The sequence below is a fragment of the Pelodiscus sinensis genome, chromosome 2 (genome assembly GCF_052426305.1).
Source record: "Pelodiscus sinensis isolate ZL-2025 chromosome 2, ASM5242630v1, whole genome shotgun sequence".
NCBI classification, from domain to species: domain Eukaryota; kingdom Metazoa; phylum Chordata; order Testudines; family Trionychidae; genus Pelodiscus; species Pelodiscus sinensis.
The window spans coordinates 19,568,273-19,583,638 of NC_143053.1; the positions used below are offsets into that span (position 1 = coordinate 19,568,273).

The window sequence follows — 15,366 nt, forward strand, 5'->3', positions numbered from 1 at the left end:
GGCAAGTCACTTTACCACTCCATACCTCAGTTTCCCCATATTCAAAATGAAGATAATAATTCAGGCTAACTTACCTCCCAAACATGTTGTAAGGATTCATTAATAAGCTAAAGTTTAGTTAATATTTAATTGCTTTAATATTTCATGTTTAATTAGCAAAAAGGAAATGAGAGTCGAGACGGCTCATTCCCTTTGCTGAATATTTTCTGTTTGGGGCCTCCTAGGCTGGGTGCTATGGTGTTTTGACTGGTATATTGAATCCCCTGCAGTTGCTAGATAGCACTGATATCTCACCATCACTATGCCAGGCTATTATGGTAGGATTACCCCCTAAGGTGGGAGCCCACATTCTCAAGTGTCCCGATCTCTGCTACACACTGTATTTGAATGACTTTGTTTGCATTTGTGGCAGTGAGATGATTAAAAAAAACCTCCAGCGAAGCTGCTGAGGTACAGCTTGGATGCTTTAGTCATAAACGTTGTGGCTATGGCAATCTCAGCCCCCACAGTTCACAAGTAGTCACAAATTACAATGTCAAAAGTAGTTAGCAGAGTCTTAAGCTTCCAGAAAGACTTTCAGGGGAAAAAAACGATGTTCACTGATGTGATAGACGTGGCAATTAGAGGCCCCATTTGGACTGTTTTTAACAGAGATGATCTGTACTGCCTTTCCCTTTCAGATCTTCCTGGCAACAGCATGGTGGTTTAGCTGTCCTGAGTGAAGCACAAAGGGCCAGATTTTTAAAGGTAGTAAGGCTCCAAAATACTCAGATAAGTGTCCATGGCTAGACCAAAGAGATTTAGGCACCTAACTCCCATGATAGCTACCTACGCCCAAAATGTAGTTCCTCAAAACCCTACTCAGTTGCTACCTACCCCAACAGGCACTTACATTTCCACCAATTAAGTCCATAGGTACCTTCAATTCTGCCAGTGGACATGCACATCGGCTTTTTCGCAGGATTACCCTACAAATGCTTCTCTGGCTGTGTCTAGAGGCTCTTTCTCTGCTTCTATGGCGCTTCTGAACCTTCTCTTACTGTCACACACAGCTCCATCAAACAATCCCCACATCACTGCATTTGCACTCAGACCCCAGGGAAAATCTTCAGGTGGCATGGCTCAACTCCTGCTCCAGCCTAGCACTTGCTGTATGCTTTGGGTGGTGGCTCCTGCTCTTTCAGCTATCTAGTCTATAAAGGAGTTTAATTGCTTTTCACACGTATTCTAAATGAAGACTGGCTATTATGTCTCCCAGCTTCCATGGAGTTCACCAAAGCTGCAGCATAACAATACCTTTAAAACTCTGGTCCAAAGACTATTCAAGTGATACAGCTGCACACTGGCCAACGTAAAGGAATTGACTAATGTCACCTGCAGACTTCAGACAGGTGATGCTGTCCTTTGCTTTGTGATGCTGTTAAAGTCAGAAATGAGAAAGACCTATTTGGTTATTGGGTTATTAGGGCCAGGGGAGAAGAGCTCTGTGTGGCTCAATAGCTTGTTTCTCCCACCAACAGAATCTACCTACCTAGTGTCATTAAAGGACATCTGAGATATGTAAGCCAATGTTGTGCTTGGTTTCAGCAAGAAAAATAAGCCGCAGCGCTGAAAGAAGACTTTATTTGCAAACATAGGATAAAGTACTGGCTTCATTGAACTCAGTGGTGATCCTGCCACAGACTGCAGTGGAGCCAGGATTTCACCCAAGGCTATGTCTACACTGCAAGGCTATGTCTACACTGGCACCCTTTTCCGGAAATGCTTAAAACGGAACAGTTTTCCGTTATAAGTATTTCTGGAAAAAGCACGTCTACATTGGCAGGATGCTTTTCCGGAAAAACGTCTGTGGCCAATGTAGACACGCTTTTCCACAAAAAAGCCCCGATCGTCATTTTCACGATCGGGGCTTTTTTGCGGAAAAGACTACTGTGCTGTCTTCACTGGCCCTTTTCCGGAACAGTTTTTCCGGAAAAGGACTTTTGCCCGAACGGGAGCAGCATAGTTTTTCCGGAAAAGCACTGACAATTTTACAGTAGATCGTCATTGCTTTTCCGGAAAAGCAAGCGGCCAGTGTAGACAGCTGGCAAGTTATTCTGGAAAAGCAGCTGCTTTTCCGGAATAAGTGGCCCAGTGTAGACACAGCCCAAGGTTTTTGCGCAAAAACCAACAGAGCATCCACACCTCAAGTGCATTTTTGCACAAGAAAATTGACAAAACAGAGGGCCCTTGCCAGTAGAGTTATTCCTCTCCCCATGAGGAAGAACTCCTTTTTGCGCTACAGCTCTTGCACGAAAAGGCAGGTGTGGATGCTCCCGAGAGGTTTTTGTGCAAGAAATCCCTATCGGAAAAAGCACAGATGCTCGGATGGTCATTTCTTAGATACGAGTGTCCATGCAGTGTGGATGCTCTCTTGCGCAAAAGCAAATCGCTTTTGCAATGTGCTTTGAGGTCTGGATGCGCTTTTGCACAAGAAGTTTTGTGCAAGAACTTTTCCGCAAAAGGCTTCTTGTGCAAAAACCCTGCAGTGTAGACAAAGCCCATATATTTTAGATGAGATTGTACCATAAACATTCAGAAGTAGCTCCTGTTGGGGAGAACTGGCCCAGATCCTAAAAGGTATATAACACCTAACAGTTAGTTCAGAACCTACCTTTGAGGATCTGGCCTTGCTCCTTGGAATCATGAAGAACAATGCAACAAAACCTCTTCTCATACATACACCATGTTCCGAACTTTAAATCTAGATCCAAACCAGCATCAAAATGTTTTATTTTCTAAGTTAAAAGAACTGCAGAAAATGTATGTGTAATGTTGAAGATGGCAAACTGTTCATGCCCAGCAGCAAAGCTGTGAGCAATGCACTAGGCTGGTAGACAGAAAAGTTGCACCTCAGGATCTCAACCTATAAAATGGAGACAGTGAAAGTTACCCTTTTTTGTAAAGTACTTTGAGATCTATGATGAAATCCTAATTATTACAAGTAATTAGGGATTTTGGTTTTCAGTTTCTGGGGGGTTAGTTTTAATTGATTTTCGGTGTTCACTTTTGGCTACTTTAATGCCTTCTAAATCCACAGATAAATATTTTGGCCAGAATTGTGTCCTGCAGCCATTCAAAGAGAAATTCATTATTTCATTAGGAACAAAATAAGGTAAAAGATATAAAATGAAAACACAATGGAAAAGAAATACTATAAAAGCATACAGACCACGACACTTTTTAGTATACGAGAAAACAGGTATTAATACATATAAACGTAGTACTTGTTTTAATGAGAATGTGTATTTAATAGACTCCAGATGTTCAGAAAATAATATCCTGTGTTATTTGAAGGGGAAAAGCCTCTCCTACATGTACATCATCACAAGGAAACCTATTCAATGACTGGTATGTGTCTAAACAGAGTCCTTCCAGTTCCTTTTGATCTTCTCCCTATCACCTTAACTCAATAACCCAAGCTTTATTCCAAACATGTTCTGAACCCGCTTTTCTTTCCACCTAGTCTATCAATCTTCCTCGAACCCTCCACCCTCTAATGAGATGTCAGAAATTTACTGAAGCCAAGTGTAATCATACTTACATCAATTATTTCTCAAATGCAATACCCTCCACTTCCTTCATGATCTGATGTCTTCACTAGCTAGGTTAGTGCTCTGAATCAGATTGTAAGCCTGTTGAGAAAGAGGGCACCTAGGTTAAGATCCTCAGAGGTTTTTGGGAGCTCAACCCGCACTGAAATCAGTGGGAGTTCGACACCTAAATGTCTTTGAGGATCTCACTCTTGTCTTCTATGTTTGTTGCTGAAGCACCATATACACCTGATGTCAGTAACACAAATCATGCTCTACTATCAATGCACTTTCATCTTGTGACAGTTCTGTAACCCACAGGGGATGCCTTTACTAGAGTAACAATGGTCCCGTATCAGTATTTTTTTACAATCCATCTAGGATTCTCTGTCCTTCTTCTATAAAAGAAGCAGATGCAGCAATGACTGGGGATTCTAGGCCTATGCTTAGAAAGGAAACAGTGTCACAGCAAAAGGATCAAACGAAAAAAACCAGCTGGTAAGGTGTTGAAGGCTGAAGGAAATTAACCAGTTTTGGGGGGAGTTGTTAAGCCAGGAAGGAGGAGATGAGAGCAGAGCTGGAGAACAGTACATCTACAGCAGAGCAATCACCCAATTTGAAATTGATTCAGATAATAAACCCTGATCCCAGTTGACATATGGCCCTTAAAAATGGTACTGCCAACCCCTTGGGACCAACAATGAATTTTAGGTAAGTGGTAGTTAAGTAACGGTACGTCTACACTGCACGCTTATTTTGAATTAAGTTATTCCAGGATAGTTATTCTGATATAGCACATCTACACTGCAAGGAAGCCTCAAAATTAGTCCGAGGCAGGCTTCCCTAATGTAAACATGCTATCTCAATCTAGAGCTGGGGAGGAGTAACTTAGAATGGCCCTGTTGAGGGGCTATTTCGAAATAGCAGCAGTGGAGTGTCTACACATGCCTTATTTTGAAATAGGCTATTTCGGAATAGGCATTATTCCTCATATAATGAGGTTTACAGATTTTGGAATAAGCCGTCCATTATTTCAAAATTATTTTGAAATAATGGAAGGGCTGTGTAGATGCTCACATTGTTATTTTGAAATAAGAGTGTGATGTAGATGCTCTCTAAGTTACAACTGGCTGGAAGCAGGCTAATAAGTTCCATGACCAGAATGGGAGAAAATATTTTGTCTCTGGAGCAGGGAGATCCTTTTAGTAGGATCCCACTTTTGAGTCCCATTCATAGATTGGGTACATTGTGGTAGGGACTGTACAAACAGAAAACCAATGGTCCCAGACCCAAAGAGCTCATCCATGGTCATCAACTTCCTGGATTTTGTGTGTTTCCCTAACACGCAGACACAAAACACCAAAAGGTATTCTGAAGAACACAATTCTCATCTCACGCGCAAGCTGATCTAAAGAAGTAGCTAACCCAAGGGTGGGCAAAAGGGCCTCTGCGGGCTGGATCCAGCCCGTGGAGGCCCTGCTGCTCCTCCTGCCCCAGGCCAATTAGAGTCTGGGGTTGGGGGAGTTCAGAAAGTCTCCACCCGCCCTGCCAGGAGCACATTAGCACTTTGAAGCGCTGCTGCTCTTGTAACCGCCACCAACCTCTGAAGCGTAGTATAGGAGCCTCTACCCTCTGAGCTAAAAGCCAGCTGGCTCCCAGCCCATGCTGTAAAGGTGTCTTGATATTTACTGTTGCTGTGGTCTAGGTACCACTTGCATTGCTCAGTAACCACACTCGTGTGTGGGTTACACTGGCAGGGTGGAGGCAGAGCAGAGAAGACTTCCTGCGCTCCTTTGCCCACAGGCCCTAATTGGCCTGAAGGCAGGGGGAGTGCGGGAAGTCTCCTCCCACCCAGGGGTATGGGCACCTAGGGAGAATGTGGGGGAAGGGGGAGAACAAAGGCACTCGGTCATCCTCAGACCAATCATTGTCTGTGGGTGGGGAACTCAGAAGTATCTTGGCCCCGCCCCTTCTGCTTGATGTCCCGCCCTTTGCTGTGTGGCCCAGGGCCACTTCAAAAATTTCCAAAGTGGCCCTAGCAAAAAATTATTTGGCCGCCCTTGAGCTAACCTTTCCTAATATCAGTTGTGTATTTGAAATCAGAGATGTAGACTATTTGAAATAAACTATTCTATTCAGTTTCTTATACAGTGCTCATCACTGTAGTAATGCAGGGCCATTTTGGTTCAGATTATGCTCAAAACCGGATCTGAATATCTGGGTTTGAAAATGGCATGACAATAAAGCTCTGCTTTCAGGGGCCAAATACTTCCTCTAAAAGTTCTGTTTTAGAGATTAGATTTGCTAGCAAGTCTTAAAAATAATAAAGCTCACACCTAGATAGTAAATAAGAAAGCAGAATAGAATCTTGCATTATCTCCTTCAACCAGAAGAATTAAAAGGAATATTCCGACCAGCAGTGATCATTTATATCTAGAAGCAAAGACTAATAATGCCCCGCATTGAAATAGAAACACTTCTCCTGGTTTAAAAAAAAAATAAAATTCATATTAAAACATAGGCACTGTTTATGGTGGCATCTAACAAATCAGGTCAGCCCAGGAGAGCAGAGGTTTTCTCTTTTGTTTCTTTTACAACTGTTATTTTTGGGGGCTGCCTCAAAGAGATGCCGTGCCTTTCACCAGCCCAGTGGTCACACACGGAAGGGTCTGACACCCCGTGGAAACAGCCCTGGGAATACAAACCGGAGCTGCGGAACAGCCGGGGCTCCCTTCCAAGCAGCGAGCTATAGCCCGCTGCAACACGAGGTATTTATCACCATTACAGCTAAACCCCACTGGTAAAAGGCTGATCAATATTAATCTGAAGAATAACAGATCAGCCTGGGAGGGGGGCTGCAGCCGGAGCTTTTCTTATTGCGGTGCCCGGGCTCCTGCCAGCCGCGCTGGGATTCCCTCTGAACCGGGACAGGCAAGACGGAGGAGGGTAAATCAATGTCCGGCTGCTGCGAGTTTTGTTGTCCCGGGCAAACTCCGGATCCCAGTGAGTTTCCCCCACGCGGGCAGGCTGCTCTTCGGTGGCGCCTCGCCCTTAAAGACACAGCGTGCTCCCCACTCCACCAGCGGGCCCCAGCCACCGGATCCCGCCTGGGGGCAGGGCGGACGCACGACTGGCCGGCCGGAGGAGCCCAGCTGCCGGGGGCCGGGCGCGAGGAAAAGGCGAGCGGTCTCTTTAAATGCTGGGGGCTGAGCTCTCGCCGGGGAGTCCACAGCCGGATCTAGAATCCCTCCCCCTGCTCCGGCTCCAGCGCTTGTTGCTCAGCCCGGCCGGAGGGAAGCGCAGCCTGCGGCTGGCCCGGGCGCTGGCCAGGTGAGAGCAGGGGGCGCGAAGGGGGAAGGAGACATGAGCCGGCGCCACGCCTCGCCCGGCGCTGGGAGCAAGGCGGCTGCAGCCCCAGCCTGCTGGCCCTAGCCCCGCGCCGGGGAGCAGCCGAGCCCTTCCCGCCCGGTAAGTTTCCGGGCGCCCCGGTGGAGGAGGAGCCGGCGGGAGGAAGCGGGACGGGGCAGGCGCACCTGGCCGCGCTGCGCTTGGCGCAGGGTGAGTGGCGGGGCGCTGGGCGGGCTGCAGAGCCGGGCGCTGCCCTCGCTTCCCGGCGCGTCCCGCTCCTGGCAGCCGCCAACAGGTGGGTTCGCGCCTCCCGGCGCCGCGCTCCCTGCACCCTTGCTGCGCTCCGGCCTGGCGCCCTTCCCGCTCGGCTACCAGGTGGAAGTGCGACTCCCCGCGCTAGGGCTGCGCCCGTGAACAGGTGGCCCTGCCCCGCCGCGCGTGCCCTTGCCAGCCCTGGCTTCCTGCTCGCGCCACTCCCCGGGGGAGAGCCGCGCCACGCGCTGCCCTGCCTTTGTCTCTGTGCCCAGGGACCCGACCGCACGGCCGGCCGGGGGCCCCGCGCGCTCCCCTTCGCCTCGCGCCCCCTCGAGGCTGAGCCCGCGGAAGTGCAGCGGGGGGCGCCCGGCTCTGCCTTTGCGTTGCGCCCCCGTGCAGGAAGCAAAAGGACCTCCCCTCTCCCCAGGGAGCCAGTGCATATTCCCCACGTCTGCTCTCCCAGCGCTGGCGCTACCAAAGCTGTGGAAAGAGTGTGCTGCAGCTGCTGCTTTGAGATCCCTGCCAGGGCAGTGAAGTTTGGGGCAGGGTGGCACAGCTTTGTCTCCTTCCTCCTTTTCTGCTGGCCCATTGGTGCAGGCCTCTTGCTGATGGCCGCCTGTTGTTTGTGTCCTTGCAGTGGGCATGGGGAACCAGGTGGAGAAACTGACCCACTTAAGCTACAAGGAAGTTCCCACGGCTGACCCCACGGGTATGGACAGAGACGAGGGCCCCCGGATCGGGGTGTCCTACATCTTTTCCAATGATGACGACGAGATGGAGCAGCAGCAGGACTCGGTGGCCCAAAATACGGGAGGCGAGTACCCCACACCACAGCCCTATGATTCCCGCTTGCACGAGGTGGAGTGTTCGGTTTATTACCGGGATGAGTGTATCTACCAGAAAAGCTTTACTGGGGATGATACCCCAACAGATGAGAGGGATGGAGGAGGTGGGGGACACCTGACCACTTACACACCAGAGAACTTGCTGAACAGATGCAAACCAGGTGACCTGGTGGAGTTTGTGTGCCAGGCCCAGTATCCACACTGGGCAGTGTATGTTGGGGATTTTCAGGTAGTGCATCTTCATCGGCTGGAGGTGGTGAACAGCTTCCTGACTGATGCCAGCCAGGGCAGGAGAGGTCGCATTGCCAGTTATTTGTACCGTTACAAGCCCCTGAGCCCAGCCACGGTGGTGCGGAATGCCCTGGAGCAGGTGGGCTGCAAGGATCGGGAGCTGAGCTGGAGGAACTCTGAGTGCTTTGCTGCCTGGTGCCGCTATGGCAAACGGGAGTTTAAAATTGGTGGGGAGCTGCGCATAGGCAAGCAGCCCTACCGGTTGCAGATCCGGCTGGGGGACAAACGCAGCCACACGCTGGAGTTCCAGAGCCTGGAGGATCTGATCATGGAGAAGAGGCGGAATGACCAGATTGGTAGGGCTGCTGTGATCCAGGAGCTTTCCAGCCATCTGCAAGCTGCAGAGGAGGAGGAAGAAGAGGAGGATCCAGGGGCCCAGACAGCTGCTGAGTAGCAGAATCAGTACCATCATGCTGCTTAGGCTGGGTGATGGGGATTAAAACTGAAGGCTGCGAAATTGAGCTGTTATAAGCCCTTTGGGCTGCTTCAGTGCAGCTTCATTCCAATCACATGTGAAAGGAAGGGGGAAAGCTGATTAAGTGTCTGGGCTTTAGCACTTAACTCCTTCAGTGCTTGGTAAATTGCTGACTTATTTGAGGAGGGTAAAACTCAGGGAGTTACCACCACCCCATGTATTACCCTCCTCCCCAAACCATCAGTCCTTTGGCTGTGAGTAGGTGTAATCTGACATGGTGCTGAGAGCTTTCAGTTTCTACTGACTTCAGTGGGAGATGCCCTTGTAGGATAGAGCCCTATATCTCAAGGGCATGATTGACTGTCATTGCTGGGAAGTTCATTTTCCCCCACCCCCTTCACTTGCCTCCTCTCCAGCTAGTTATCTTGTGGTTCCTGTTTGTATTTCAGCAAACTGTTTACCTTGGTCTGCTGGTGCCAGATCTTTGTGGCTTCCCACCCAACCCCCAATCCTCAAAGGATTTAAGGGATAAATCACAGTTAACTTTGTGAAATAGGGTTTGACATGCACAATGTTCTTAATTAAAATAACTTGCAGGTGGGCATGGGGAATGCCTGCCTGTGTGGCTTCCTTTTATGTACAATGACCCTTTTTTAGAGCTAAATTGGCATAGTGGGGGTGGGAATTGACCCAAAGGGAGGATTTCCATAATCAGGATTGCTGTGTCTATGCATGGTGATGCTCTGAAACATTTTGAGATTCTCCCTATCACCAGGTCTTAATGCACAGCATTGGTTAGGGGCTTGACCCTGTTACCACTGACTTCAGTGGTAAAGTTCCCATAGACTTTTGTGGTGCAGGATTGGGCCCTACAAGCAGCTTCTTCATGTGTTTCAATGAGTTTGGGTGAGCTAGGGATAAGTTAACCTTGACGGGGTGGCCTTGCATTTTGGTTAAGTCCCACCAGAGATGAGAGCCTTTAGCCTTATCAGCAAGGCATCAGTCTTGTTTAAAGGCTATAGTACAAATAGCACTTTGATTTGTTTGCTTAAACACTTAATCATGGGGAATAAATCATGTCTTGAATCTGATTGCCTGGAATATGTGGGCTAGTGACTGACTAACTGGTAAAATTCCTAGTGGGAGGAGTCAGGAGACATTTTCCAGTATCTTTGCACCATGGCAGACAGTGCTGTAATAGGAAGTGATTGTAGGTAGGAGAAAGACCAGTATAGTGAAGAAGGAAATATATTCCTTGACTGCAAAGTTACTGAAAGCTGGGGAAATTCTCTGTGTTCACCCACTACAAATAAATCCCTAATGAAGAGTAAGTTCACGGTTCTGTTTTGTTGTTGTTTCCCTGGCACACTGCTGAGCGATGTCACTAGGGGAAAGAAAGATGGAATAGTCATTCTCCTTGTGGGAGCCATCTCTTTAAGGTTGCTTGAGTAGTCCTGTCAATTAATGCATTTGGAAGAGGGCAAGGTACTACAGGTCTAATATGATGTACCAAAACAGCACTGCTATACAGAATGACTCTTTTCAGAACTGGACCTTTTTTCTATAATCTCAATGCGCTGTAATTCATACTTGATGGATTCCAAATCTGTTCAGCATGTGATTTTCTGTGGACTGTTCATATAAACTTTCCTCCCCTTAAAACAAAATAGCTACAAAGCTAACCTGACTGACTGAGAGTTCATTTAAATAGCGGAAATCAATATTTTAACGTAAACATGCAGCATAATTAGTCAATGTATTAAAATGACTCTCTTTTCCCTAGAGGAGTTTACTTCACTGCTTGCAGCGTAATTCTACTCTGTAATCTCTGTTCTTTAATATTAGGGCAAAAAGCCAGTCAATCATAAATAAGCAGATACCAACCTTGGAGTAATTAACACTATATGAAGCAGCTTTCATGTGTATGAAAGAAAAATAGGTTCCAAATAGACTTCCATTGTTGTGACTCTTGAGTGGACAATGCACAGTAGGGTTTCTTTTGTTTTTGTTTTCCCCTCATTAGAAACAAATTGCTCTGAAGAGTTCTGGGGGGATCAATTTACAGGGTTACCCACTTAAAATGCATTGTACCTATTCCCTTATACTTTCTATGGTTTAATTTTAGGATGTGAATTTTTGGCTCCTACGGAGAATTTGTTAAACATAAAGCTCCTTTAGAATGTTGTAGCTCAGGCTTTTGTACTTATGAAATCATTCCTCAATATGCAGTTGAGACATACTCCAGTTACTGTGACCATTAAACATGCAATGTTGCTCAAAGAGCATGAAAACTATCCATGGCTGAACTGATCCGTAATAAGGTTAATGTGTGGCTACTTCTCTGTTCAGCTACCATTAACTATTTAAGGTTGTAACTGTTGTATTACTAAACAAAATGGAGAACTTCTCTGTATATTGGCTATCCTGAATAGGATACAAGAGGCTTAAGGTCACCAGACCATGAATTAATGTTTAGCTATTGTTCCTAACCCTGAAATTTTGTACAGAACAAAGTTTATTCACTGTGTAATATATGTATGTAAAATAATATTTTCTTACAAATATTTTTGAAAGTTAAAAATAATTCCATCATGAGAATCTTACATTTTGAAAGTAAATTTATGCATATTATTCTGATGTCTTCTCAATGGATTTATTTTTGTCATTAATGATCTAAAGAAGTTTCTACGTCCTACAGGATGGAAACTGTTATAGATGTCAGACATGTTTGCATCGAAGAGATACTAAACTGTGTGTGGGTTGTGAAAATGTTTTCCTTCTATGTCTGAACATCAGAACTAACACTCAGACCTCTCTTCTTCTTCTCAGGCATATTTCTAAAAACAAGTCAAAAGCTGAGAACTGAGAGGAAAGCCCATTAAGATCTAGGTGAAACTATTTTGTTGTCTCATGTACTTATTTACGTGCAACTCTCCCAAGTGCAGTTTGGTACAAATCCACACAGAGATATTGTGACTCAAGCTTCAGATGTAGTTGCAGAGCTCCATGAAGAAGCTCACCCAAATAGTGAGACATACTAAAGTATTCCTTAACATCTACATTTCACTGTTTCTTGAGCTTCCTGATACTTATGCTGTGAAATTCAGAACATTTCATGTAGTCTCTTTGCACCTAGAATAAATATGTATTTTTTGCATTAAAACATGTAGCTAGAGAATGGGTATAACTGAAATATGGAAGTGTGACCTGCAGAGGATTTTTTTAGATATAGACCCTCTCCTGGTACTTCATAATACGTGAAGAATGACTAAAAGTTTTGCGTTAAAGCTTTTTGCCGTCTCTGTTTGACCTTACTAAGATCAATTAGGTCCAGTCTGCTTTTCATGTGTATTAGAGGACTGTGTTGGAAAGGGGCTGGGTCACATGTATTATTATGATCAGTCATACCTTTAAAGGATATCTATTGAATCTTTAACATAGACATATCTTCTCCCAATAATTAATTTAGGCAACATTACTAAATAGTTGCAAACTAGGCTTAAGCAGGCCAGGAGTTCACTGCAGGAGAAGTATTGTAGTTACTCAGCTTTCAGTCTCCTGTGACTATTTTCCATTAGCCACAGAATCTTCCAGGGTAAACTATACTGGACTTTCTAGTGTTTACATTTAAAATAAAAAAACAGGAAGACCCTTTTTGTTCAAGCCTTTCAGGCCTTTGTTTTACAGCAAAGTGAGGAAACAATGAATCCCACTTCCATTTTTCATTGGCAGGTCCCATTTTAAATGCAGGCCTGAGCCTTCTTCTAAGCTGCATTAAAATCCTGACTTAGCAAGGGCTGTAAGCATACACGTAGCTTTTAGCTCATAGGTAGACTCCCTTGAAATCAATCACTGCTTGATTTCCCCGCTGAATCAGGGCCTGCTGTTCTCCACTTAGACCCACAGTGGGATTGGAAGACATGATGCTGATGTAAGCAGGGGGGGAAAATCCCATTGAGGGGTATTTTAATTTGGGAGGGAATCAGGATAATTCTAAAGAGAATGAACAAAACTGCATCCTGAAATCTATGGATGGCACGAGTTAAGCAGAGGGCAGCAGTCTGCCCGGCAACTTAGTTGTAAAGCAGAATTTTAGCATCACAGAATATCTTCCATACTCGTCTGTCTGGTCATGTTAGAGCTTTGTCTTTGCATTTTGAACACTAAAGTTAAGATTTCCTTTTTAAAAGCCTTCTGATCCTACAGATGCTTAATTGTGTATGTTAATTTACTCTCAGTGGTAATCCCATTGCCACTGAGCTAACTACTCTACTCTAGAGAGGATCATGATGCATATGCTCAGGCCATGTCTACAGTACAGATAAGATCAAAATAGCCGCAGTCGATCTTCTGGGGTTCGAATGAGCAGGTCTAGTGAAGACACGCCAATTCAAATTGAGAGGGCGCGCCCATTGATGCAGATATTCTTGCTTCTATGAGGAGTACAGGAAGTCGGAGGGAGAGCATGCTCCCTTTGTCTTCCCACAGTGTGGATGGGACCAGAATAAGAGTTAAGATACTTCTACTTAAGCTATGCAAATAAGGGAGCTGAAGTTGCATATCTTAATTCGAACTCAACCCTTAGTGTAAACCAGGCGTCAGAGTAGTTGGGCCAGACTGTCCAAGAAGTGTAAATGTGACTCTAGCTAGGAAATGCAGATGAGATGTATTTTTTTTTTTTTCCTCAGGCTGACAATGTTTTTGATGCAAATCATTCCCCTCCCCCTCTACCCCCCCCCCCCCCCCAACCCTTGGAAAAGGCCTTTGAATAAAAGCGCCAACTACAGTAAACTTCCGATAATCCGGCACCTTTAGGACCCAGGGGGTGCCGGATTATCAGATATGCCGGACTATCGGAAGGGGGGGGCTATGAGGGGTCTGGGGTGGGGTGGGGGAATGCCACCCCAAACCCCTCATAACTCCCCCCTTTGACTGTGCCCCGGGAGTCCCTGATTCAGCCGCTGCTGGTCAGTTTCAGCAGCGGCTGAATTGGGGACACCTGCAGCAGAGCAGCTGGAGTGCTGCCATGTTGGTCCAGTAGCGCCGACCCTTGACACAGCGAGACAAATCCGACAGCACCCCAGCTGCTCTTGGGACGCCTGGGGCAGAGCATTTGGGGTGCTGCCAGGTTGGATCCACAGCGCTGCTCCTCGGTGCTACTGGACCAACCCGGCAGCATCCCAGCTTCTCTGCCCCGGATGTACCTAAGTCAGCTGAATCGGGACGCCTGGGACAGAGCAGCTGGGGGGCTGCCAGGTTGGTCCAGTAGCGCTGAGGAGCGGCAGCACCCCAGCTGCTCTGTCCCAAGTGTACCCACGTCAGCTGCTGCTGAAATTGATCAGGGGCTGATTCCAGGAAGCCAGGGCAGAGCAGCTCTGCCTTGGGCTTCCTGGAGTCAGCTGCTGGTCAGTTTTATCAGCGGCTGAATCTGGGAAGCTGGGGGCAGAGCAGCTCCAATGATCCTGCTGACCGGAGCACTTCCCAGTTCCTGATGTTGCCAGACCATCAGGAGTGCCGGACCATCAGATGCCGGACCATCGGAGTTTTACTGTATTGCTTGATTAACTTGTTTTAAAAATCTGATGTAAACAGGTATCTTCCAGTATGTGTATGGGGGGGGGGGGGGGCGCGGAATAAACTTAGAACTACTTCAGCTTATCCATTCCTGATTCTCTTTGAAGGCAAAGTATTGATTATAGCAACTCTTCAGAAGTTCAGGCAGAGTGATGAGCTGCTTGGTTTAAAAAAAAATACAAGCAATTTCAGAAACTATATTTTCTTACTTGGGGGGGGGGGGGGATGTTTTCTTCAGAGTGAAAGAATACAGACAGTGAATCTGAACTTCCAGTTATACACAACAATTTTGTATTAATGAAACACAATGTGTCTTTTTATTATGTTCAGATTTAATTTCAATGTTCTGTTTCAGTATTAAAATAGGTAACAGATTGGAATACATTTCTCCCAATAAGATGCAAACTTTAAATGTGGAAGTTTTTTTTAGTCTTTATGAAAGACTTGTCCCTGGTGCATAGGAGCTCTGTTTGTCAGGTGCTTTGCCAACTGTGCTTTTTGACAATTAGTTGCACCAACCATAATTATTACAGCCATGTGGGAACAAATATTTTTGAAAGCAGAATTTTAATTTTATATGGAAGATCAGCTGTGAAAAATTTAAGTAAATGTAGGGAATTGCATAGTTTCAAATGCAGTTTCTTAAAGGAACCTACTTTATTAATATTAAATCAACCAGTCTTATAAATTATACTGCAGTAAAAAATCAGATGTCACTTTCATCAGTGAATAGTTTTTGTTTTTAAAACCATAGACTTTTATTTATGAATTTAAACAAAATCAGGGTAACTTCAAACATGTAATTCAGACAATTCTCTTCCATTGCTGTAGAATAAGAAGTTCTCTACACATACCTGAAACTTTTATTTAACATTGCAACATTTCATTAAATCATAACAGTTGTAACTGCATAGTGATTTTTTTTCCCCTTGATGAGCTTTTTTCTGTAAGCAGTCTGTCAGTAAAATGTTGAATTGTTAGTGCTAATATCACTTCTTTTTTTGAGAGAGAAGTACAGACTCCTGATTGTACCATTTCCTTCAAAATGAAGGGCATTGCATAGTAA

General features: G+C 45.7%; 1 protein-coding gene and 1 long non-coding RNA gene across 7 annotated transcripts; one reads left to right on the forward strand and one right to left on the reverse strand.

Annotated features, from left to right (window-relative positions):
* Positions 1-1,936: 1,936 nt before the first annotated feature.
* LOC106732055 (uncharacterized) lies at positions 1,937-7,244 on the reverse strand. Of its 2 annotated transcripts, none has more exons than XR_012901220.2 (3): positions 7,106-7,244; positions 3,584-3,674; positions 1,937-2,905 (listed from the first exon to the last, which is right to left on the reverse strand). It is a non-coding gene; the product is annotated as an uncharacterized LOC106732055 (long non-coding RNA). The 2 variants fall into 2 exon arrangements; XR_001368300.4 differs by lacking the exon at positions 7,106-7,244 and adding an exon at positions 6,278-6,416.
* Positions 3,671-11,363, forward strand: LRATD2 (LRAT domain containing 2). 5 transcript variants are annotated; one of them, XM_089776174.1, is made up of 2 exons: positions 3,671-6,340; positions 7,813-11,363. In XM_089776174.1, the coding sequence occupies exon 2, from the start codon at positions 7,818-7,820 to the stop codon at positions 8,703-8,705; it is 888 nt and encodes a 295-aa protein (XP_089632300.1). In that variant the 5' UTR covers positions 3,671-6,340; positions 7,813-7,817; the 3' UTR covers positions 8,706-11,363. The 5 variants fall into 5 exon arrangements, with proteins under 5 accessions (XP_089632300.1, XP_006123624.1, XP_089632299.1 ...); XM_006123562.5 differs by lacking the exon at positions 3,671-6,340 and adding an exon at positions 6,764-6,902; XM_089776173.1 differs by lacking the exon at positions 3,671-6,340 and adding an exon at positions 6,907-7,040.
* Positions 11,364-15,366: the final 4,003 nt, after the last annotated feature.